This window comes from Pleurodeles waltl, chromosome 1_2, assembly GCF_031143425.1.
Source record: "Pleurodeles waltl isolate 20211129_DDA chromosome 1_2, aPleWal1.hap1.20221129, whole genome shotgun sequence".
In the NCBI taxonomy this organism is placed as follows: Eukaryota; Metazoa; Chordata; class Amphibia; order Caudata; family Salamandridae; genus Pleurodeles; species Pleurodeles waltl.
In genome coordinates, this window is record NC_090437.1 from 1,359,683,154 (window position 1) to 1,359,709,081 (window position 25,928).

Genomic DNA, 25,928 nt, shown 5'->3' on the forward strand with positions numbered 1-25,928 from the left:
TAAAGTCAACCTCAATCCCAGGAGTGTGAGCTGGCCACAGGTAGGGTGAGGTATATCATTAAGGATACATCATGAGATGAAGGCATGAGATGTGGAGAGGACAATGGAAGCTACATATGAAGAGAAGTCAGGTGACTGAAAGAAGAAGGAGGTATTAATAGTCCCACATGGTGCAATCAATGTCATTTAATTGCCTCTTAACCAGGGCATTGCATGTATTGTGTAGGCTGAAATAATGCACATTTGAAAGAGAATATTAATGTCCTTATCCTGGAGGTGTTCACCTCTACACACATGGCTACAAAGTCAAATACACACCGAGCACCTTCACAACTGTTTTATTAACAATATTTCAAATGAACAATACATTTGAAGAAGCCATTAAGGGTGGAAGAGAGGCTGCTGAGCACAGCATCCCTGGATGTGGCCTTCTCAGGGTGTCAGAAGCAGGCTTTGCTCCCAACACTAGCTCCTCACTTTGCCTTCAGCTGGTTTCGGGGTGCGGTGTATCTGACTCTGGCCCCCAGTCCACTGTCCAGCTGCTTCACCATTTACATTATCATTCATTGAGAAACTGGCGGTCCCAAACCTGTGTTACAGGAATAACAAATATGTTAGGAAGATGTCATGAAGAGTAGAAAACAAAGAGGGGTAATGCTGGCATATTGTTCTCAATATTGAAAACAGAAGATAGAAAAGGACAAAAAAACAAGCACACATGCAGCGAGCACACATGTAGCAAGGACACATGCAGAGAGCACACAAGTACAGAGCACACATGCAGAGAGCACACATGCAACGAGCACACATGCAGCAAGCACACATGCAGAGAGCACACATGCAGCGAGCACAGCTGTAGAGAGCAGACATGCAGCGAGCACACATGCAGCGAGCACACATGCAGAGAGAACACATGCAACGAGCACACATGCATCGAGCGCATATGTAGAGAGCACACATGCCGAGAGTACACATTCAACGAGCACACATGCAAACAGCACACATGCAGACAGCACACATGTAGACAATCACATATGCAGACAAGCACACATGCAACTAGCACACATGCAGAGAGCACACATGCAGTGAGCACACGTGCAAAGAGGACACATGTAGACAATCACAAATGCAGACAAGCACACATGCAGCGAGCACACATGCAAAGAGTACACATGTAGACAATCACACATGCAGACAAGCACACATGAAACGAGCACACATGCAGTGATCACACATGCAAAGAGGACACATGTAGACAATCACACATTCAGACAAGCACATATGCAGTGAGCACACATGCAAGACGCACACATGTAGACAATCACACATGCAGACAAGCACACATGCCACGAACACACATGCAGACAAGCACACATGCAACGAGGATACATGTAGAGAATCACACATGCAGACAAGCACACATGCAAACAGGCACACATGCAATGAGCACACATGCAGGGAGCACACATGCAGAGAGCACACATGCAGCGAGCACACATGTAGACAATCACACATGCAGACAAGCACACATGCAGCGAGCACACATGCAAGACGCACACATGTAGACAATCACACATGCAGACAAGCACACATGCAAAGAGGATACATGTAGAGAATCACACATGCAGACAAGCACACATGCAAACAGGCACACATGCAATGAACACACATGCAGGGAGCACACATGCAGCGAGCACACATGCAAAGAGGACACATGTAGACAATCACACACGCAGACAAGCTCACATGCAGACGAGCACACATGCAGCGAGCACACATGCAGAGAGCACACATGCAGACAAGCACACATGCAGAGAGCACATATGCAGAAAGCACACATGCAGAGAGCACACATCCAGAGAGTACACATGCAGACAAGCACACATTCAAAGAGCACACATGCAGATAGTACACATGCAGACAAGCACACGTTCAGAGAGCACACATGCAGAGAGCAAACATGCAGACAAGCACATGTTTAGAGAGCACATATGCAGCGAGCACACATGCAGAGAGAACACATGCAACGAGCACACATGCAGCGAGCGCATATATAGAGAGCACACATGCAGAGAGCACACATGCAACGAGCACACATGCAAACAACACACATGCAGACAGCACACATGTAGACAATCACATATGCAGACAAGCACACATGCAACAAGCACACATGCAGCGAGCACACGTGCAAAGAGGACACATGTAGACAATCACACATGCAGACAAGCACACATCCAGCGAGCACACATGCAAAGAGTACACATGTAGGCAATCACACATGCAGACAAGCACACATGAAATGAGCACACATGCAGTGATCACACATGCAAAGATGACACATGTAGACAATGACACATTCAGACAAGCACATATGCAGTGAGCACACATGCAAGACGCACACATGTAGACAATCACACATGCAGACAAGCACACATGCCACGAACACACATGCAGACAAGCACACATGCAACGAGGATTCATGTAGAGAATCACACATGCAGACAAGCACACATGCAAACAGGCACACATGTAATGAGCACACATGCAGGGAGCACACATGCAGCGAGCACACATGTAGACAATTACACATGCAGACAAGCACACATGCAACGAGCACATATGCAGAGAGCACACATGTAGCGAGCACACGTGCAAAGAGGACACATGTAGACAATCACACATGCAGACAAGCACACATGCAGCGAGCACACATGCAAAGAGTACACATGTAGACAATCACACATGCAGACAAGCACACATGAAATGAGCACACATGCAGTGAGCACACATGCAAAGAGGACACATGTAGACAATCACACATTCAGACAAGCACACATGCAGCGAGCACACATGCAAGATGCACACATGTAGACAATCACACATGCAGACAAGCACACATGCAATGAGCACACATGCAGCGAGCACACATGCAAAGAGGATACATGTAGAGAATCACACACGCAGACAAGCACACATGCAAACAGGCACTCATGCAATGAGCACACATGCATGGAGCACACATGCAGCGAGCACACATGCAAAGAGGACAAATGTAGACAATCACACACTCAGACAAGCTCACATGCAGAGAAGCACACATGCAGCGAGCACACATGCAGACAAGCACACATGCAGAGAGCACACATGCAGACAAGCACACATGCAGAGAGCACATATGCAGAAAGCACACATGCAGAGAGCACACATCCAGAGAGTACACATGCAGACAAGCACACATTCAGAGAGCACACATGCAGAGAGCAAACATGCAGACAAGCACATGTTTAGAGAGCACATATGCAGAGAGCACACATGCAGAGAGCACACATGCAGAGAGCACACATGTAAACAAGCACACATGCAGAGAGCACACATGCAGAGAGAGCACATGCGGACAAGCACACATGCAGACAAGCACACATGCAGAGAGCACATGTGCAGAGAGCACACATACAGAAAGCACACATGCAGACAAGCACACATGCAGAGAGCACACATGCAGAGAGCACACATGCAGACAAGCATACATGCAGACAAGCTCACATTCCGAGAGCACACATGCAGACAAACACATATGCGGAGAGCACACATGCAGACAAGCACACATGCAGACAAGCACACATTCCAAGAGCACACATTCAGAGAGCACACATGCAGAGAGCACACATGCAGACAAGCACACATGCAGAGAGCACACATGCAGACAAGCACACAATCAGAGAGCACACATGCAGAGAGCACACATGCAGACAAGCACACATTCAGAGAGCACATATGCAGAGAGCACATATGCAGACAAGCACACATGCAGAGAGTATGTTAACTACAAAAGAGGGTATTGCTTACTGGCACACTTCACAGTGCCCTTGCATCTTGTACACGCTAGTTCCCTGTAGAGTGTAGTCACCTGATGTAACTTTGTCATCAGTTTCCCCCTTAACGTAATATAAACCCCATGACTCTGCTGACCCAACAACATGAAACAAGGGTTGCCTGTGCTAGCTGAGAACCCCTTGACAAAGACATCTAATTGAAAGTTTTCATACACTTCTCTCCTCCCCTCTTTAAGATCACAGGTGACACATTTCACATGAATGCTCTGTCTTCTGTCCTGATGAAGGATTCTCTAATATAATTAATCAATCAATCAGAGTATTTGGAAAGCGCACTACTCACCGGTGAGGGTCTCAAGGCGCTGAGTGGAGGGGATAATGATGAAATCATACCAGAGAGTGGATAGTTTAAAGATTTGTATAAAATCAGCCCTCAGTAGGTAGATACATGTAAACTATCCGTTTCACTATACGCAATACAGAGTCATCACATCTTTTCCCAAAAGTACCACAGAGCCACAGGCTGTGTTGTACCATTATTCAGCTACCATCATTCTTTGACATATGTTTAGGGTGTCTAATTTGAGAAGGTGATGTATTAAAAAATAAAATCATTCAATTTCCGATATTTTAAATTGATTGAAATCCTTCCAGATAAGGCAATGACCGTGAAAGGGGCCACACTGGAATGGCTTTGATTTTTCAACTGGCTGATGATATATGAAGTACCATGAAGCTTCATATCACTGAAAGCATCCTTAATCTGTGATTATGCATCGTGTCGGAATGACTCTACATTACATTAATTTTCTAGTTCCTCAGTGAGATCCTTAGTCGCCTTGCAGCCTTGACATAAGTTTTAGTTGCAGACATGACAAGAGCACACCAAGTCAATAGGTGTGCCAGAGTGCCGTGACACTACAGAGCCCAATAAGGCTTTGCAAGATGTCAAAACAAACCAAGAACTGTGATTTATTCATTGAAAACCCCAAACATTCCCTTAGAAAAGTATTAATGTAGTTGGCATGATAACACAATGACTCCCTGAGACCTGGGGCCTTAGAGGGTTATGGAAACAGAACAGAAACTAAGTGAAGCCCTACGATTCCTCTTTACTTCCTGTTGGATTTGACCCTCCCTGCAGGGTGATCCTATACCCTTTCGCCTTTAACCCTCCTGTTGTGCTAAATTCAATTTTTGATGGCTTTAACACACGTCTAGCCAGTGCTAAAGTGCTTGCACTCTCTAATTTAAAAATGTAAAATTGGCTAACACCCAATTGGCACATTTAATTTACTTATAAGTCCCTAGTAAAGTGGTACTACAGGTACTCAGGTCCTGCAAATGAAATGCTACTAGTAGGCCTGCAACACGTATTGTGCCACCCACTTGAATAGCTGTTTAAGACATGTCCAAGGCCTGTCATTGCAGCTCGTCTGTGCAGTTTTAAAGGGCCTTTTCGACCTGGCAAAATAAACTTTTAGCCAGGCCTAAGCCTTCCTTTTTAATACATGTAAGTCATCCCTAAGGTAGGCCCTCAACAACCAATAGGGCAGGTTGTACTGTATTTTAAAAAGTTGGACATGTATTCTGAAGTTTTACATCTTCTCGTAGTGAAAAACTCTCAACTTTTTTTTCACTATTGCAAGGCCTTCCTCTCCCATGGGATAACATTGGGTCACCCTATTACATTTAATATGTGTTAAAGTTTGTTTGGGAGCAGGTAAGAATCTCATGTTTGGTGTCTGAACATTTGTAATTTAACACTCTCTTTAATAATGAACTCAGATTTAAAGTGGCAGTTATGAAAATGCCATTTTTAGACATTTGTTTTTTGCATGAACTAATACTTTCGTGCCTGCAGCCTGTTTTCTGAGTCACATGACTAGTTATAGTTGGCAGATGGCCTTTGTGTATTGCTCCCAAACTGCCATACAATAGAGAGCTTGGGTGTTCGCAGGATGGGCCATCTTGACTTGACCGGAGGGACAGAGCTGTTGCCTGTTATATTTGCACTTTAAAGACCCTCACTCTAGCCTGTTACGATTGCAGACAGACTGGGGCCAGGGCTGGTGTGCAGGCATTGGCAACAGGTATAAAAATAGGACCCTCGGATCCACTCTTTAGTTCTCTCCTGTATCATTAGTTGTGATAGCAGTAGTAGCAGTAGTAGTAGAGGTAGGAGTAGTAGTAGCAGTATTAGCAGCAGTAATAATAGTAGTAGCTGGAATAGAGGTAGTAGTAGTAATAGTAGCAGTAACAGTAGTGGTAGTAGAAGTAGTGGTAGAGGTAGAAATAGCAGTAGTACTAGCAGTAGTAGTGGCAGTAGTAGTAATAGTAGTACTATTAGTAAAGGTAGTAGTAGAAGTAGTAGTAGCAGTAGCACTGGTTGCAGCAGCAGCATTAGTAGTAATAGTAGTAGTGGAAGTAGTAGTAGAGGTAGGAGTAGTAGAATCAATAGTATTAGTAGTGGAAGTAGAGGCAGGGGTTGTAGTATTAGTAGCAGTAGTAGCAGCAGTAATACAAATAGTAGTAGTAGAGATAGTAGTAGTAGTAGTAGTAGCAGCAGTAGTAATAGAGGCAGTAATACTAGTACTAGTAGCAGTAGAGGTAGCAGTAGTAGCAGTAATAGTAATCCAGCAAAGCGCCACAATAACGCTGTTGTGGAAACGAGCCAACCGCGGTGTCGTTAGGCGGGTGGGGACTGCACACTTTCTTGTAGATCTGGCCCGTTGTGTTTATGTTTCATGCAACCCCTCTTTTAGACCAAAGCAGGTCGGCACATAAGAGAATGGGAGGGGGTCACAGACACTATTTGCAGTAATATTAGCGAGCTGCTTCTGTGTTAAATATTGAGAGCATTTCACTATTCCTGTGTATTCGATATAAACATATTTAGCATGTGGAATAGTTTGGACTGTCAGTGACCTGGCCAAAGAACACACGAAAGAGGTGACACTAGATCATATATTCAAAGTTGTTCTGAGCCCACCAAACTCTTAAGATGTCCCTGTCTGTCTCCATCACCATGAGCCTTGGCTGATGACTCCCTGGGTAGGCCTTCTGACACCTCCTAGACACAATGAAGAGCACTGTCTAGTTTCGAAATCTCCTCCCCAGCCCGCCACCACACTACCTCCACATCCTGGATCCAGGACAGCAGGAGCAGCGCCTGTAATCCTGGTCCAGCGTACTGAGACAAGTCCCTTCAGGAGTAATCAAAGTGCAGATGTCCCTCAGGCTCAGTTGGTCTGGCTCCCAGTCTGAGTACAAGGATATGTGAAACTGGCAGCCAACAATTACCAACTATGTTTCAAGACGTCAACCCACATCATCGTTTTTGGGTCTGATCCTAAAATTATTGACTAGCCTCTCATTGCGTGATCTCGATAGATGACACGCAATGGTTGCCTTGGCCTTTCAACTGAGCCATGACCAGGAAGCCTGATCACCATATTTAGTGGAATCTGTTGGTCTTTGGAGGAGAGAGATGAGCTGTGACGACGTGCTTCGGTTTTACAAGAGGTGGTAATGTCCTCTTATGGCATTCCAGGTCTTAGGCCCATTGTGACCCATGGTATAGTGATCAACTGAAGTCCCAAAAAGAGCAGATTAAAATAGCACAAACAAAATGGCCTAACCATCCCTGCCCAGAAGGCAAGGAAATCTGTGTACTTTTCTGCTACAAACACATGCCACTCTGAAGGGCAACAAATTGTTGAGAAGCCCCTCTAGACTTACATCAATGTCTCTCCCCTGCAGTTGGGTGAGACCAGCATCTAGCACTGAGACTGCACTCACATCTGCTCCCCAATCTAGACTTACCTGAATGTCTCTCCACTCCATCAGGGGAGACGAGGATCTAGCACTGAGACAGCACTTACATCTGAAGCCTTCTCTAGACTTACACAAATGTCTCACCCCTGCAGTCAGGTGAGATCACGATGTGACACTGAGACAGCACTTATATCTGCAGACCCCTAGAATTACATGAACGTCCCACCCCTCCAGTCAGGTGAGACTAAGACCTGGCACTGAGAAGGCACTTACATCTGCAGACTTCTCTAAGCGAACTGAAGAACCCTAATAAGGGTGAAACTGGTCCCTGGTTCTGGTGTTCCAGTCAAGGGAGAACCTGGTCTGGCAGTTAGGGCTGGACTGTCCCCATGAGCCGCAGGGTCAAGACTGATTTGCATATGACTGAGTCCAAACTGAGGTGGTATGGAAGCGAAAACAATGGATTAGGATGCGCCCTGATCAATTGCGAGTGGCTGAGATTAATTCAAGCATTCTATTTGCCACTTTGTTGTCATTGCATATGGTGCCCTATGTTTGGCAGGTATGCCCAGATGTGGGTCTTGTGCTCTCTGTGCCACTGGAATCATACCCAGGTGACGAGTCCTGATCAGATCAAAACCGGTCCTAAGTTGATTGTATTCCATTTCAGGAAGAAATTGGCCTGGTAGTTCAGACTGCGTCAAGACTGATTTGCAGATGACTGGGTTAAAACTGAGGTTAAATGGTGAGTGAAAAACAACAAATTGGATTGTGGCCCAAGCGATTGTCAGTGCTTGAGATTAATTCAAACATTCCACCCATGTTGTTTTTTTTTTAAACACCGGAACAGTCAACAATACCCGAATTTTGTTTTAGGGAATTAACACTATCAATTCAAATATTTGCCATATAGTATATCGACTTCTTGGGTATTCACTAAGGTATTGGCACCACCAGAAGCATTCTAGCATTTACAGGGAATTCATACCTTCCCTTATCTTGAAAATTAGCTCATCTCTGATTGTTCTTTTTCTAAAACACAAATGAGTCTCAACAAAGTCTCAAAATGCCTATGTTTGGTGAGGTTACAGCACATCCAGAGCACCTCCGTCAATCTCATCTTGAACATCCCCTGCCGCAAACACATCACCAAACACCTGAGATACTTCCACTGGCTCTCTGTCGAGAAAATTATCAACTTCAAACTCCTCCTCCACACATACAAGGCTCTCCACAACCTAGGACCTACCTACCTCAACCAGCACATCACCTTCTACTCCCCTGCCAGACCTCTCTGCTCCGCTCAACAGGCACTAGCCACCGTACCCCATATATGGAAGACCCCGGATGGAGGAAGACCCTTCGCCTACCTCGCGGCAAAGAGCTGGAACACCTTTCCTCTTCATCTCAGGCAGTCACCATTGTTACCTCAATTCAGGAAGGAACTTAAGACCTGGCGCCTGGACTGAAGCACAGAGGACCACAGCCGCATAGCGCCTTGAGACCCTTGCGGGTGAGTAGAGTGCTTTATAAAGTATGATTGACCGATTGATTGATTGAGGTTCATCATCGACTCTAGTCTTCTTCCAGAACAGCAAAAATATTTATTATAAACCTATCAGACATGCAGAAGGGTCAGGCGTTTCTAAGGGTTTGGCAAGCGATCCCACAAGGTTACACTTCAAGTGACCACCTAGTTTCAGAAAATGTTCAGGTCAGTTTCCACTTCTTGGTCAGAGGCAGCAGGGTCTTCTCTGCAGGAAATCTGTGGGGAGGTCACCTGGTCCTCACCAAATAGTTTTATTTCTCATCACTTACTGTTAATCTTCAAAGTATTTCCACAGTTATTGGACTTGTGGTAAACATTCTCTGGCCCTAGCTGTACATTTGAGCTGTATGTCTGGAGCGGATGGTGGTGGGACCTTCTGTTTTGTGAGTTGTGTCTACAAGATAAGTGTCCTGAAGGTAATGCACCTGATCTTGGCATAAGTAACACCTCTGCCTGGACATCCATTGTGTTGTTTGTGCCACTGTGTCCTCAAGGTGCAGGTTTTGTTGCTGAGGGTGTCATTAGTACTGAGGCAGAAGGAGGTTTAGATGGCTCTACTTAGCGTTCGAGGGACGGTGATGTGAGGGACCCTCAGACCCCAGTGGTATTTAACACTCCTCATGAAATGGACGCAGAGATCCTGTTTTGCACTTCATCTGCATCGTCTGTGCTCTTTACTGCTATTTATTGTACACATAACAGGGTTTTCTAATAAAGACGTTTCTTTATGCAGATAATTCTAAATGAAGTGCAGTGGTCGAAGTGGGAGGGATCAGATGGGCAACGCAAGTCCATACTTTTTAATTTAAGACAAATGGTTCCCCTACTTTTGGAGAAAGAGCTCTGTTCCAGGATGGTTAATTCTGAGAATTGACATGGTTGGGCTGAAATGTAAGACAGGGAGTCTGTGAAACCGAGTGGGGGCAGACAGCTAAACAAGCCTTCCTGTCAGGGGACTGCTCCCTGACAGAAATGTGCACTACTGGTTAATCTGTAAATGTAAAGGGTGCCTGGAAGCCAGAATTGGCTTTAAATGATGGAGCCACTTGAAGCTTCCTGACGACACAGATGTATTCTTTTTGAGTGGTATTGCAAGGGAGTTACCAGCTCAGATGTGAAGTGTGGCTTTTAATGGACAGTTATAAAAAATGTACTATGTACAGTCTGACTGTTACCAAAATGTAGATTTTTGAGCCACTTTATCTTCAATGTTTTTCTACATTTAGTAGCAATATATCTAAAACTGTGTGTAATCCAAGTTTAAAATAACGACTTGCATATTCAGTGCCTTCTGTCACTAGCTGGGACCTCGTAGCACTAGACATACACAAGTCACTGTTCTCCGCTTCACCACCCAGGAGTCAGTTCAGTGGCTCTCTGGTTACACACTGACCTCTGCGGAGCATTAACTAACAGGATTTGTGGTGTACAGAGCGCATTTCCCACTGATTAACAGAACTTGAATTTATTTCTCATTTAACCTGTGCCATATTTTGTACGTAGTTACCTGAAGGTGAAAGACTGAGAAAAGTTAGAGAATGTTTGTTTTTTAGCCATGCCTTTGACCCCACCCCCACGCTCACTAACCACGCCCCTTTGCACACAGCATCAAGGGTCCCATACTTTTTTTAATGCGCTTCAACCACAGATGAAGTGTATGTTGATAATACGAAGATATATGCGGGTTATGATGAAACATGGGGACAGATTCAAGAGCCCCCGTGCCATAATATCCCCACATTAGCATCATTTTTTTGGCACTAATGTGGCGAAATTATGGCAAAAACGCTGCGCTAGATTTACAAAGTTGCAAATACATGCATTGCACCACTTTGTAATCCCTTGTGCCACATTATGCCTGCACCAAACATAATGTATGCACTGGGGGCGTTCCCCTGTTAGGGGGGGCTGAAAAAATGGGCAAAGAAATCTAGAAGATTTCTTTGCTTCATTGTTTTCGGCATTTTTAAAGCCTGCTCAGAGCAGGCGTTAAAAGGGGGCACACCACTGTTTTCAAAGGGCCCCTAGGTACTGTTCAGGGTTAGCGTCACAATTTTGGCGCTAACCCTGACCAGAAAGAGTCACATAGAGCTACCCAGACAAACCACAGTTAGTGCTGTCAGTTACCTGCAAAGGGGCAAGGACAGAGCTATGGACCAAAGCGCTTCGAAGCCAGAAGTGAGCAGTACAGAGACCCTAATGCATGCAAGACTCAGGGACACGTCATCCATTTTTTTTGCAGTTTTCTATAGCGCTAACTCGTCCGAAGGCATTGAAGCGCTTTACATGAGCACCAGTTACGTAACACAAGGACACATTCATTCTTCGTGGGCAGATTAAGTGATTTTCCCAGAATCACAGGATGTTGAGCCGACGCCGGGACTCGAGCCTGGTTATAATACGGAGTAGGGGGATCGGCTCCACCAAATGGGCAGCTCTCCCACCCACACATCAGTGCCCCCCGCCCCCCCCTCACCGTGAGCTCTTCCAGTCCTCTGTCAGGTTTCCCACGGGCTCTCTCAGGATCCAGGTGGTTCTCAGGGTTGGTTCTCCATCAGGCTTTGTGTAGCACTGCCCTGCCAGCATGGTGATGGTGGCTGCAAGAGAGGGGAGCAAGGCACGGTGAGAAAAGGGTTTAATAAAGTGATAGTTGTGTACAACTGCTAGTCCGATCTCACACATCTGAACCTGATTTCATATGCCATAATGAAGAAAAGAAAGCTTTGGTGAAATAGAATATTTGCCTAAGATCAGATATTTTAAGCGGAGAAGCCGGGATTTATCCAGGTTTCCTGGTTTGACTTTATATAAATCACCCAGTAAATGAATATCGATTTGTCTTCCCTTGTGTTAAGGCTCCACGGGGTCCTTGTGTACAGGCGCTGCGGGGAGGAATGTTTCTCTGCCTTACCTGCCTCTAGGCTCGGCCTGTAGCTCGGGTCCATCACTTACAGACATTATTATATTGACTACAGCTCTAAAGGTGCGTGCAGTCACATTGTGACGTCAGTAGACGTGACCTGTACCTGCCCCTCCACATCCACCTCCATGAGATGCTGACGTCAGTAGACGTGACCTGTACCTGCCCCCCTCCCCATCCACCCTCATGAGATGCTGACGTCAGTAGACGTGACCTGTACCTGCCCCCTCCCCATCCACCCTCATGAGATGCTGACGTCAGCAGAAGTGACCTGTACCTGCCCCCCTCCCTATCCACTCCCCATGAGATGCTGACGTCAGTAGACGTGACCTGTACCTGCCCCTCCACATCCACCTCCATGAGATGCTGACGTCAGTAGACGTGACCTGTACCTGCCCTCCACATCCACCCCCATGAGATGCTGACGTCAGTAGACGTGACCTGTACCTGCCCTCCACATCCACCTCCATGAGATGCTGACGTCAGTAGACGTGACCTGTACCTGCCCCTCCACATCCACCTCCATGAGATGCTGACGTCAGTAGACGTGACCTGTACCTGCCCTCCACATCCACCTCCATGAGATGCTGACGTCAGTAGACGTGACCTGTACCTGCCCCTCCACATCCACCTCCATGAGATGCTGACGTCAGTAGACGTGACCTGTACCTGCCCCTCCACATCCACCTCCATGAGATGCTGACGTCAGTAGACGTGACCTGTACCTGCCCCCTCCCCATCCACCCCCCATGAGATGCTGACGTCAGTAGACGTGACCTGTACCTGCCCTCCACATCCACCCCCATGAGATGCTGACGTCAGTAGACATGACCTGTACCTGCCCCCTCCCCATCCACTCCCCATTAGATGCTGACGTCAGTAGACATGACCTGTACCTGCCCCTCCCCATCCACTCCCCATGAGATGCTGATGTTTGCGGAAGTGACCGGTGCCTCCCCCTTTCCCATCCACCACCAAAAGATGCTGATGTCAGTAGACGTGACCTGTACCTGCCCCTCCACATCCACCTCCATGAGATGCTGACGTCAGTAGACGTGACCTGTACCTGCCCCTCCACATCCACCTCCATGAGATGCTGACGTCAGTAGACGTGACCTGTACCTGCCCCCCTCCCCATCCACCCTCATGAGATGCTGACGTCAGTAGACGTCACCTGTACCTGCCCCCCTCCCCATCCACCCTCATGAGATGCTGACGTCAGCAGAAGTGACCTGTACCTGCCCCCCTCCCTATCCACTCCCCATGAGATGCTGACGTCAGTAGACATGACCTGTACCTGCCCCCTCCACATCCACCCCCCATGAGATGCTGAATTCAGTAGACGTGACCTGTACCTGCCCCCCCCCCTCCCTATCCACTCCCCATGAGATGCTGACGTCAGCAGAAGTGACCTGTACCTGCCCCCCCTCCCCAGACACCCCCGTGAGATGCTGATGTCAGAGCAACAGTACAAAACGTCCCAAGAAGAGGAAAGGGGTGTAAGGTAGGCGGGGAGGGGTTAGAAACAGGGAGAAGGGGGCGCAGGAGGGGCGTGCGCCTCCCACAGCGCGGAGAAGACATAGCGCCGCGAAGTACTCACGTGCAGCGCTGTTCTTGACCGTCACTCCGAAGGTTGGGTTGTCGCCCTGCTGCTGGTATCCAATCAGCACAGACGTCGGGGCTTTGCTGGATGACTGGTAGGTGCCGGTGATGGTCCCGTTGACCCCAAGGCGCATGGTCATCAGGGTGCCATGTTCACTCCTCCAGGACCCCCCAAGGCTGCACTGGAGGTGAGAGACGAGTGTGAGGTCACTACAGACCACAAGAGGTGCAGAGGGCACCAGAGATCATCAGTCACATCTTCACACCTCGACCCTCCAACAGGGGCATGACTCTATCACCAGGCTAGCCCACCACGCAGCAGGGTGCGAGTGACGTCATGGTCATACCAACAGGCATAGGTCACAAACATCAGGAAATGCATGACGTTATTGTCATACCAACAGGCACAGCTCAGGGCACAAGTTCTAAAATAGAAGTGGGGGCACTAACCAAGCAGGACATTATGCAAGTGAGATCATGGCACGTGACAGCATATGACATCACACACAGAATCACAGGAAGTGACATCACAATCCATGACCTCACAGGAAGTGACATCCCAAGACGTGGCATCAGATCTTAACACCGCACACACATGTTTAGCAGGTCTATCGTGAGTACACGTGACCACATTACAATATTTAACAAATGATATTTTGTGTCGGGGTTGTCACAACCCTGACTCAAAATCTAGGCCTCAACTTAGATAACGTATTTTTTAAAACCCTGCCACAAAGAAATTGTCAAGAAGGAGAAATGTGGCAGTAAATCTGTTCTGCTTAATTGGTTGCAAAGTCTGCATTTTAAAATATCTGATGGGGTTAAGGCACCCGCTGCAGAGACCTTTGTGTTCCAACTAGATCTCAGCCGGTACTGATAACGGTAGGATAGCTCTGGAGGTTACACATTTGCTGCAGGGATCTCTGCAGCGCACAGTCCTAGTGTTGAATTAAAGTAGCAGAGAGGGTTAGAGTGTCTTCTGCAAAGGACATCATGTAACATGCAGGGGACACATGTGCATTGTATGTAGCAGGTAAGTGGGTTACTGCTTTTAACACAGAGATCCTTTTGTTACTCGCAGTTCATAAATTGTGATCCTTCTATTGAGCACAGGGAGCTGTGAAGGACATGTGGCTACTACACCTTGTAACCCTCAGTGTCTTACGTAACACATCCTGTGCTATGATTTACACACATGATTTATTGTCAACGCGTAATATGTACGTGTGATGTGAAGCGCTCTGACATCCTGCATTAGGATGATCAGCACAATAGATCTTTAAAAGAAATGAAATCAAATCGTGATTTTTGCATTTAGGTGTCCGCCCCTCTCGCCTCATAGCCCCTAATCGGGATACTCTAAAAGTTTGCCCTTAACTTCGGCCTTTGTTATGGGTCCAACTGGAATCTCATAAGGCACTCCCAACTTCACCCTGCTGCTTGAAGGAAAGCAGGCACTGCCAAGTGTGTCCCAGGGTCTGAAAATTACACCTGGACAAGTTTAACACGTTTCTGTGCACCTCAACCTCATGGCAGGGTAGACTGCGGGATACCCTGTGAAAATAGTGGGTAGACACCGTCTACTCGCGTGTACTCCCGACTTCTGCCCTGCATTGCTCACAAACACAAGGAAATGCATGATGTTATTGTCATACCAGCAGGCAGAGTTCACAGACATCACAACACGCCTAAAGGTCTATTTCAGCCAGACACATCTTTGTTATGGTCTGTCTCAGCTGCACTAACCTTTGTTATGGTTTATCTCCGCTACACACATCTTTGTTATGGTCTGTCTCAGCTGTACTAACCTTTGTTATGGTCTATCACAGTTAGACACATCTTTGTTATGGTCTGTCTCAGCTGTACTAACCTTTGTTATGATCTATCGCAGCTAGACACATCTTTGTTATGATCTGTCTCAGTTAGACACATCTTTGTTATGGTCTGTCTCAGCTGTACTAACCTTTGTTATGGTTTATCTCCGCTAGACACATCTTTGTTATGGTCTGTCTCAGCTATACTAACCTTTGTTATGGTCTATCGCAGCTAGGCACATCTTTGTTATGGTCTGTCTCAGCTGTACTAACCTTTGCTATGGTCTATCGCAGCTAGACACATCTTTGTTATGGTCTGTCTCAGCTGCACTAACCTTTGTTATGGTCTATCGCAGCTAGACACATCTTTGTTATGGTCTGTCTCATCTGTACTAACCTTTGTTATGGTTTATCTCCGCTATACACATCTTTGTTATGGTCTGTCTCAGCTGTACTAACCTTTGTTAAGGTTTATCTCCGATAGACACATCTTTGTTATGGTCTGTCTCAGCTGCACTAACCTTTGTTATGGTCTATCACAGCTAGACACATCTTTGTTATGGTCTATCTCAGCTGTACTATCCTTTGTTATGGTCTGTCTCAGCTAGACAAATCTTTGTTATGGTCTGTCTCAGCTGTACTAACCTTTGTTATGGTTTATCTCCGCTATACACATCTTTGTTATGGTCTGTCTCAGCTGTACTAACCTTTGTTATGGTCTATCACAGTTACACACATCTTTGTTATGGTCTGTCTCAGCTGTACTAACCTTTGTTATGGTCTATCTCAGCTGCACTAACCTTTGTTATGGTCTATCGCAGCTAGACATATCTCTGTTATGGTCTGTCTCAGCTGTACTAACCTCTGTTATGGTCTGTCTCAGCTGCACTAACCTTTGTTATGGTCTATCGCAGCTAGACACATCTTTGTTATGGTCTGTCTCAGCTGTACTAACCTTTGTCATGGTCTATCGCAGCTAGACACATCTTTGTTATGGTCTGTCTCAGCTGCACTAACCTTTGTTATGGTCTATCGCAGCTAGACACATCTTTGTTATGGTCTATCTCTGCTACTCACACCTTTGAGCCAGCATTTCCTCCATACAGGCACTGGCAGCCAGGAGGCTGCAGGAAGTGACAGGGCTTGCCACTAGTGTGTCTGTATTCAGAAAGAACAGGGAGAACTAAGCAACTAAGAGAATACTTTACAGAGAGGACTTTACAGCTGGAGGAGAAAGAACACTGGAAGAATATTGGCGATATAAAGTTACAGAGTCAGGACCAAGCAGAGAACCTGGAAGGCACCAGCGCAGAGTGTGGTCCAAGGTTCATGGGCAGCAAATAACATGGAGTTTTTGGTTAAAATTTCCAAAAGTGTCTGCGTTGTCCCGTGCTAAGCTGATATCCCTGCCTGCACTGTTTGACCTTAGACAGGTCCCTTTATCTTCCCATGACCACAATCCCTTGCCCACATAGACTTTGCGTAGCTAGCAGAGGGATTTCCTGCAGTAATCAGAGATGTGCATTTACACTAAGGAGGTCATTATGACCCCGGTGGTCGGTGATAATGTGGCGGTAGTACCGGCACATTATGACAGCCAACCCGCCAATATACCATTCCGACCGCCAATGCAATAGCAGCTGCCGGGCTGGAGATAACAATCCCCCGCCCGGCGGCCACTATTGACCCTCCCTACCACTATGTTTTTCGTTCCATTCGCAACGCCACAAAAAACCATGGCAGCAGGCCCTACCTAGCTTCCCTGTCACTGATAGGAGGCTCACCCACCCCTCCAAACACTCCTCAGCTGCCCCCAACCCACCTCCATCCACGCTCCCCCCTTCCAATCCCCCGCCACCCCACTCACGCACACTCGCAGACAACGCATACTCACACTCACTCACACAGGCATACATGCATTCATTCTTGCACACATCCGTACACACATTCACACTAACACGCAGACACGCATTTACATTTCCATTCATACACGCATTCCCACACATGCATACACCCATGCAAACAACACTACACACACAGTCGCATTCATGCACACACTCACATATTCATGCACACAACCCCATACACCCACACACAACACCCTGTCGGAAACACAACTTTCCTACATCCAGGGGGTCTTCTGGCAGGGAACGGGGCGGGAGGCTGCTACCACCAGTAGAGCCAGCCAGCAGAACACCGCCAGGCTGTATTATTTGTCATAATACGGCTGGTGGTTGTCTACTGGCATGGCGCAGCTGGTGGTAGCAGCGCCAAATTAACACCATCCGCCAGTATGGCCACAGCCGGATTTCCACCCTTCTTATGGCGGAAATACAGCTGTGGTCATAATTTGGCAGACGGATGTTAGCCGCGGTGACGGTCTTTTGGCGCCCGTTGTCGCGGCGGTAGGCAGCATTTGCCGGCAATCTTAAAATGAGGGCCTGAGGCTTGTCACCCTACAGGCTCCTAGGAAGGATTACAAATTTAATATAATTTCAATGTATCTTACCAGTCCATGGGCAGAATCAGCGATAGCCACTAGGAGTACCAGTGCAATGATCCCGGAAAGGCAGCTGAGAGCCATGGTGCTGTCAAGGAAGAACATTCATATGCACTGTGCCACTTTCTTATATACCTCTGCATGTGACATGCGCCACCAAAACATGTCGACTCCCTATAAAAATACGAGTAATAACCTGTTGCGACATGTTGTTAAAACCAGATGATCCACACCCAAGGAATGTTTCATCATATCAGGGCAGAGGATGTATCCTCAACATGGTGTTTTTCTTCAAAATCATGGTTTAAAAGGATGAGACTGACCACCTCCAAATAATGAGCTCTTATCGTGGTGGTGACAGCATAATAATGTATAAAACGGGGCTGTCCCACTTTACACAAGCGCGCTTCATTAACACAGAAACCTACACACTGATGAATCATCACTGCTCCACCCTGCCCCACACACGAGCAATGAAACTTGGAATCATTATTCTTTGGCGTGGCCCATGCGGGTACCGTGTAGTGCAGTGCCTACTTGGCAGAGCATCATACGCACACTGAGAAGAACCTTTCACAAGGCAAATTTGTTGTATAGAAGTAGGGTGGACAAGATTATCGCCCCAGATGCTTAAAATTAGATTTATTTTTTCCTCTTTTTTATGGGATTCCGTCTTCTTTCTAACCACAGCGTGAAGTTCTGTTGAAGAGCAGTAGGAAGTATGATAATTGGTTATTGGCTTGTTGCATGTTAGAAATAGGGTCTCTAGTTGGCAGAGGGATCCACCCTTGTCCAAGTAGGGACCGCAATCCTAGACACGGTAAGTCACACACAACCCAAATTATCCTGTGGCCACCCTCTGGTAGTTTGGCACTGAGCAGTCAGGCTTAACTTAAAAGGCAATGTGTAAAGTATTTGTGCAGTCAATCATACAGTAACACAGTAAAACACCAGAAAAATACACCACTCAGGTTTAGGAAAATAGATAATATTCATCTCAATATACTAAGGTCAAAACGACAAACATCCAATAAAAACAAGTTGAAATATCACTTTTAAAAAGGTTTAAAAGAGTCTTAATCCTTAGAAATAATCAGTTGTCTCCTTGTTACACTCAGTACCTGGTATGGGTCAAAACTAACGACGCACGGAGACCGCAGAGGAAGAGATGCATGGAAAAAGTTTCCGACGCGGCACAGATGATGCGTTGTTTCTTTCCAAGTTGCAAGGGGCTTCTGTCACTTTTCGGTGTGAAGTCCTGGTTCCTCACTGCGATGGGGGATATTTTGACGCCCGGGGACAATGCGTGGAAAATCCTTGATGGGCTGGCAGAAGGCACAGGTGCTGTGTCGATACGGTAGGCTATGAGTCTAATTTTCTATTGCAAGGCAGGCGCTGCGTCGAATTTCCAGTCAGGAAGTCGGGCTGTGTTGTTCTGGTCGGCTGTGCAGCGATTTATCGGTCGCAATGCAGGTTTCACATCGGTTTTGGCAGGCGGTGCATTGAGTTTTTGACTCACAAGGAATTTCCTGAAGAGATGAAGTCTTTTTGGCCCTGAAACTTCAGAAAACAGGAGGCAAGCTCAAACCAACCCTTATTGAGCACTAATGGGGAAGGCAGAGTCCTTCTCAGCAAAGTCAGAGGCCAGCAGGGCAACAGCAGGGCAGCAATCCTTCTCATCAAATCAGTCCAGATGAGTCCTTTGGCCAGCCAGTCAGTTTCTCTTGACAGGATGCAGCTGTAGGCCCAGGAGTGTCTGAGTTGGAGGGGTCAAAGACCCAGTTTATATGCCCACAAATGCCTACAAAGTGTGGGGGTTGATTAGTCTATTGTGTGAGGGCAGGCCACTGGCCTTTGTAATGTAAGTGTCAGACCCTCCACCCTTCCAGCCCAGGAAGACCCATTCAATATGCAGATGAATGAAGATGAAACTGAGTGGCCTGTGTTTCTGGTTACCTAGGTGAAAGGCACAAGGGACCTGTCAACCAGCAGAGACCAGACATTGATTGGAGACAGGCTGTAAGGCACAGATGGTTTTAAGTGCAGAGAAATGCTCACTTTCTAAAAGTGGCATCTCTTAAATAGTAATATAAAATCCAACCTCACCAATAAGCAGGATTTTATATTACCATTCTGGCCATACTAAATATGACTTGGATATCCCTTTCAGATCAGAATCTACCACTCAAAAAGTATACAAGGGCAGTCTTAATATTAGTCTATGAAAGGAGCAGGCCTCACAGTTGGGGAGCTTTTCACTACCAGGATATATAAAACACATATGTACACGTCTTGCCTTTTACCTACATTGCACTCCAGTCTATGGGGGTACCTAGGGCCTCCTTTAGGGGAGACTTACATGTAGAAAAAGAGGAGTGTAAGGCTAGGCAAGTACTTTTAAATGCCAAGTCGATGTGGCCGTGAAACTACACACAGTCCTTACAATGGCAGGCCTGCGACATGGTTGAGGGGCTACACATGTGGGTGGCACAATCAGTGCTGCAGGCCCAATAGTAGCATTTAATTTACAAGCCCTGGGCACATAGAGTGCACTTTACTAGGGACTTTTAAGTAAATCAAATATGCCAATTGAGGATGAACCAATGTTACCATGTATAAGGGAGAGAGCATATGCACGTTAGCACTGGTTAGCAGTGGTGAAGTGTGCAGAGTCCTAAACCAGCAGAAACTGTGTCAGAAAATTAGAAGGGGGCAGGCAAAAAGTTGGGGGAGGACCACCCTAAGGCTGTCAGGCCTAACACAGCACAAACAAAATTACAAAATGTCATTGATTGACTGTAGGAAGCGCCTACAAAAAGTCTGCATTACCAAACGAAAGATTTTAGCTTCTACAAAAAAGCATTTAATGTCCAAAGGTAATGAACTGCAAAGTTTATGGCCCTCCACCAAGAACCATCATCTGCCTTTCATAGATAGAGTATATATGGGGGTCTACCACAGACACAGAGCAGAAAAGCTTAACTCTGGGAAATGTGTAAGGTATTTATGCAGTACCAAAAAAGTAATAATGTCAAAACACCGAACAAGAAAAACAATGCAATCTGAATTTGGGAAAAAGCATAAAAATCCAATAAGGGAAACTAGAGATATAAACTTTTAAAGTTTTAAGTAAAAATATTACCAAAAAAACTCCCACTAAGTGCAAAAGAGACTCTCTGAAAGCAGAAGTCCAGGACAAAAGTGCAGTTTCTGGCTCCCCATGATGGAGTGTAGGTCGGACACACCAAGCCATCCCGGTAAATAATTTTGCCTTCTGACTTAGCCTTTTTATGTGGCTCAAAATCCTCCATCAAACCAATCCAGACGTTTTATATACAGAAGGTGCATCACAATTGAACACCTTTTCCATGAGGTCCTCTTGGCTGCTCCAGAGGTCTTGGAAGTAAAAAAAAACATTTCAGGTTTTCTAGAGCAGCTCATCTGGGCCACTTCTAAGTTTCCAAGGAGCTCAGAGACAGCACTTAGGGGCCAGGTGTCACTCCAGCAGAGAACATCAGAAGGTCCAGTTGGTACTAAATCTAAGGCCCCCATAAATGTAGGGGTTGGATTTCTGATGCAAGGACTTAGTTCTATGCAGCAATAATGAATTAGAAAAGCAGTTGGACCACAGCCCGGACACTAGCTCGCTGAGCAATCTTGTGGAGGAAATGTTTTCAGATTACTATCAGTCCCTCTAGGGGAGTTCAGGGACACACTAGCAATCCAAACAATCTTTTGTTTATGAATAACACACTCAAGGAAAGCACTAAGAAATGGGGAAAAGTAGTTTAACATGTTAATTTTAAAAACAGTTAGGCATGTAACAGTCTGCTAATGCTAAATGTTCCTAGCGTTGTTAACCCCAATGCTATTTCCATGGACGTGAATTCAACAAAATGCCATGGGTAGTGGAAGTGACATCCCATGCCCTTTGACCTCCACTTTCACTCACACACTTGCTAATACATACACACACATTTACACATACACACACCCTCTCACATAAACAGACTCTCACCCGCAAGCATGCGTACAACATACATTTAAACATCTTTTTGCTTATCTCAGGACCCAGGAAGGGTCATATTCCAGCTAATTACACTCCGCTTTTTATTACACTAATAATGAATATAGTGATTCACTATCAGTGTAAAAAAGAATGACAGAAAACTAGGAAAGTGGGGTCTCAATTGACTTGATTCGCGAATCCATTTCCCATTGACACAAAATCTTGTGACTTCAGCTGTGTACTACATTTTACCACAGCAATCTTTTCAGGAATTTTTAAAGCTTATAACAAATCATGAATCCTTTCACCATTACTAACTGGTGAACCAGAAGAGATTAGGCAACCTTTCTGTGACCAGCCTGGCCAAAATCATGGACTATTCCAAATCTGTACTGGCTGACTGTAGATATGGTAACTTTAAGCTGTGCAGAGACATGGCATGCTCTTGTAAAGGCTACCAACTCAGTCACTTGTGCAGAATACACTTCTCGGAGACAGTACGCTTCGAGTATACCAGAAATTGTGCACACAGCATATCCTGCTCTCAATGCTCCCATGTTATCTCTTGAACAGGAACCATCAACAATCATTATTTGGTCATTTTCTTCCAATCAACTTTCTCGAATATCAGGTCTCAATTTTGTGTTCATTCAACTGGATTTTCTCTCAACCTGGGAATAATAATTTGTAAAGGACACAGGCCCTCATTACAACCCTGGCGGACGGTGTTAAAGCAGCTTTATTACCGCCAACAGGCCAGTAGTAAAAAAAATGGGATCATGACCACAGCGGAAATCACCATCACAGACAGCCTTTAACACTCTGACCGCCACAGCGGTAACAACAAATACCACGGCGGTCACCGCCAACAGACAGGCGGAAGACAATGTACCACCCACACTATTATGACACACCAACCCACCATCTTTTCCGGGGTGGTACCAACGCCATCAAAAGCAGGGCGGAAACAGTATTTGGAAGGTAAACCACTCACCGCTTGACACTCAACGAAGAACCAGGACACCATGGAGCCCGAGCTGCAGGTCCTGCCGATGCTGGTGTATCTGCTCATACACCAGGAACATCAAAGACGGCGGCAGCGATGACCACGGTGAGTACTGCACCTAGTACACAGGGGAGAGGGGAGGAAAAAGAGAGTGACACATACACGCAACACACAACACCCCCACCACCACCCTCACCCACAACACCATACTCACAAACAGATCCAACAACATTACAGATACACCCCGTAACCCTCAGGAATAATGCAAGGACAAAAGGAATTGATTGAAATCAGTGATATTTTAGAAATAGGCAGATATGTGTAACAAATAGAAAAACAGTATATACAAATATTTACAATATGTACAGTAGGCCGTACATTGTCCTTTGCAAATGTCCGTGGCCTACTGGGCCAAAAATCATGGGCCAAGCCCACACTTGACTCCTGCCTCAATATGAAGAGAACACTGCAGGGGCATCAGGTCGAAAACACACAGGCACCTCAGGGGGACAGGGAAGGGGGGGCCACCTCAGCCGGAAGATGGAATAATACCACTGCTCCTCGAGGGGCCTCCATTCCCTCTGCTAGGTCCTGAGAAGTGCAAAGCCACAGTCTCTCATGTCTCTCAAGTGAGTGGGTTGCCCACTGCTTCGTCCTGGGGAGTGCAAAACAACAGTCTCTATAGTCTCTCAAGTGGGTTGTTTGCCCACTGCTTGGTCCTGGGAAGTGCAAAGCCACAGACTCTCTAGTGGGTGGTTTTCCCACTGCTTGTTCCTGGGGAGTGCATGGCCACTGTCTAACTAGTGGGTGGTTGGCCCACTGCTTTGCCCTGGGGAGTGCAAAGCCACAGTCTCTCAAGTTGATGGCTTCTCCACTGGTTCTGGAGGGGGCTCTCTGCCCAGAGTGCTTCACCCTGCCAAGGATAGGGTGAGTGGATGCCTTTCTCTACTGGTTCTGGAGGGGGCTTTGTGGCCAGTGTACTTCATCCTGCCAAGGATAGGGTGAGTGGATGCCTTTCTCCACTGGTTCTGGAGGGGGCTTTGTGCCCAGAGGGCTTCATCCTGCCAAGGATAGGGTGAGTGGATGCCTTTCTCCACAGGTTCTGGAGGGGGCTTGGTGCCCAGAGTGCTTCATCCTGCCAAGGATAGGGTAAGTGGATGCCTTTCTCCACTGGTTCTGGAGGGGGCTTGGTGCCCAGAGTGCTTCATCCTGCCAAGGACAGGGTGAGTGGATGCCTTTCTCCACTGGTTCTGGAGCGGGCTTGGTGCTCAGTGATGCAGTACTTGGGGTGTGCCAGTACACATTCCCTCACCTGGGTATCTGAAGCACGAGATTAACAGGGAACATGTACCATGACAGTACATGGAGGCAGGGCTAGACTCCATCCTGCGGCGCCTAAGGCTGCTAAGTGGTGGCAGTGCCAGAGCTGGTGGGGGTGCTGCCTGTGGTGGTGGTAGGCTCCAGTTTGTCTCCTGCAGCCTCAGTCGGCCGCCCACTGGGGCTGCTGGTGCTGATAGTGGTGCATGTGGCGGTGCTTGTGTCGGTGCTTGCGGCGGTGCTTACAGTGCTTATGCTGGCGGTGCTGGCCGTGGTGCAGGTGCCGGTGCTGCCAGTGGTGGAGGGAGGCTCCAGCCCTCCTCCTGCACCCTCAGACGGCTGCCCACTGGGGATGCTGCTGCTGACAGAAGTGGTGACAGCAGCGGTGCAGGTGACAGTGCTTGCGGCAGGGCTGCTGGCTGTGCTGCACGCAGTGCAGGTTGCGGGCTGGCACTTCTGCTGGTGTGCACCAGGGCTTCACCTCCATCCTCCGCCGGATGAAGTGCCTTGCTATCGATTTTCCTCCTCTTCCTCATTTTGCCCTTGGCTCTGTCAGCTGGAGGTTTGGAGGATGCCTTGCTGGGTGGGTAGTGCTCCTTGCCCTTGCCGCATGCTGGCCACTTCTTCACCTTGGCAGGTGGCGGAATGGTCTGATCATTTGCAGGGGTTGGTGGTACACTGGCTTTCCTGATGGGTACCCCCTTTCAGGCTCTGGGAGTTGCAGGTTCCACATTGGATGGCGACTTGGTGGCCGGGGTGCTGGGCTGGGTTCTGGACACCCTGGCCCGAGGGGAAGGATGAGGGGCGAGCGGTAGGGAACAGGTCAATGTTTGCCAGGAAAAGTTTTTTTGACACACTGGGGCTAGAAGATGGAGAGGGTTTGGGAGTGGAGGAAGAGGGAGTGGTTGTAGGAGGTGTCTTTCTGCTGAGTTTGGGTGAGGGTGAATGGGCTGTATGCTGTTCTGAGGTGGATGGCTGTTGGGTGGGTGGGTGCTTACTTTTGTGTACTTTGGGAGGAGGGGTCACTGACACACTGGGAGACGACACAGGGGACGTGTGCATGGTTGTGGGGGTGGTGACTGCCAGTGAGGGGTGTGTTGTGATGGGCGTGCTTGTGATGGAGGTAGTGGAAGAGGATGTAGTGCATGCAGGTGTGAGTGGAGACAAAACTGGGAGGGACAAAGAGGAGGAGGGTAACACAGTGGAGGCAGTGGATGTTGGTGTGTCTGCATGGGTATGGTGTTTGTGTGAGCACCTGTGAGATGAATGGTGGTGCTTTTGTTTGCCTGAGCCACCTTTGTGTGGTGATTTGGGTAAATGCTGGTCTGAAGGTGTGCCTGGGATAGGCTGGGGTGTAGGGGATTGGGTCTGGGTAGAGGAAGTTGGAGTGGGGAGGCTAGACACAGGGACAATGGCTGCCATCAGTGCTGAGGCCAGAGCCTGAAATGCTCTCTGTTGGGCCGCCACGCCACAGTGAATGCCCTCCAGGTATGCATTTGTTTGTTGCAAATGCCTCTTGACACCCTGGATGGCATTCAGAATGGTTGACTGCCTAACAGTGAGGGATCTCAGGAGGTCAATAGCCTCTTCTCTGTGGG

The 25,928-nt window shown here is 47.2% G+C and overlaps 1 protein-coding gene across 1 annotated transcript; it reads right to left on the bottom strand.

Annotated features, from left to right (window-relative positions):
• Positions 1-322: 322 nt before the first annotated feature.
• LOC138296347 (avidin-related protein 4/5-like) lies at positions 323-18,140 on the bottom strand. The gene is made up of 4 exons (XM_069235400.1): positions 18,008-18,140; positions 13,683-13,866; positions 11,639-11,759; positions 323-589 (listed from the first exon to the last, which is right to left on the bottom strand). The coding sequence occupies exons 1-4, from the start codon at positions 18,101-18,103 to the stop codon at positions 466-468; spliced, it is 525 nt and encodes a 174-aa protein (XP_069091501.1). The 5' UTR covers positions 18,104-18,140; the 3' UTR covers positions 323-465.
• Between the last annotated feature and the right edge of the window lie 7,788 nt (positions 18,141-25,928).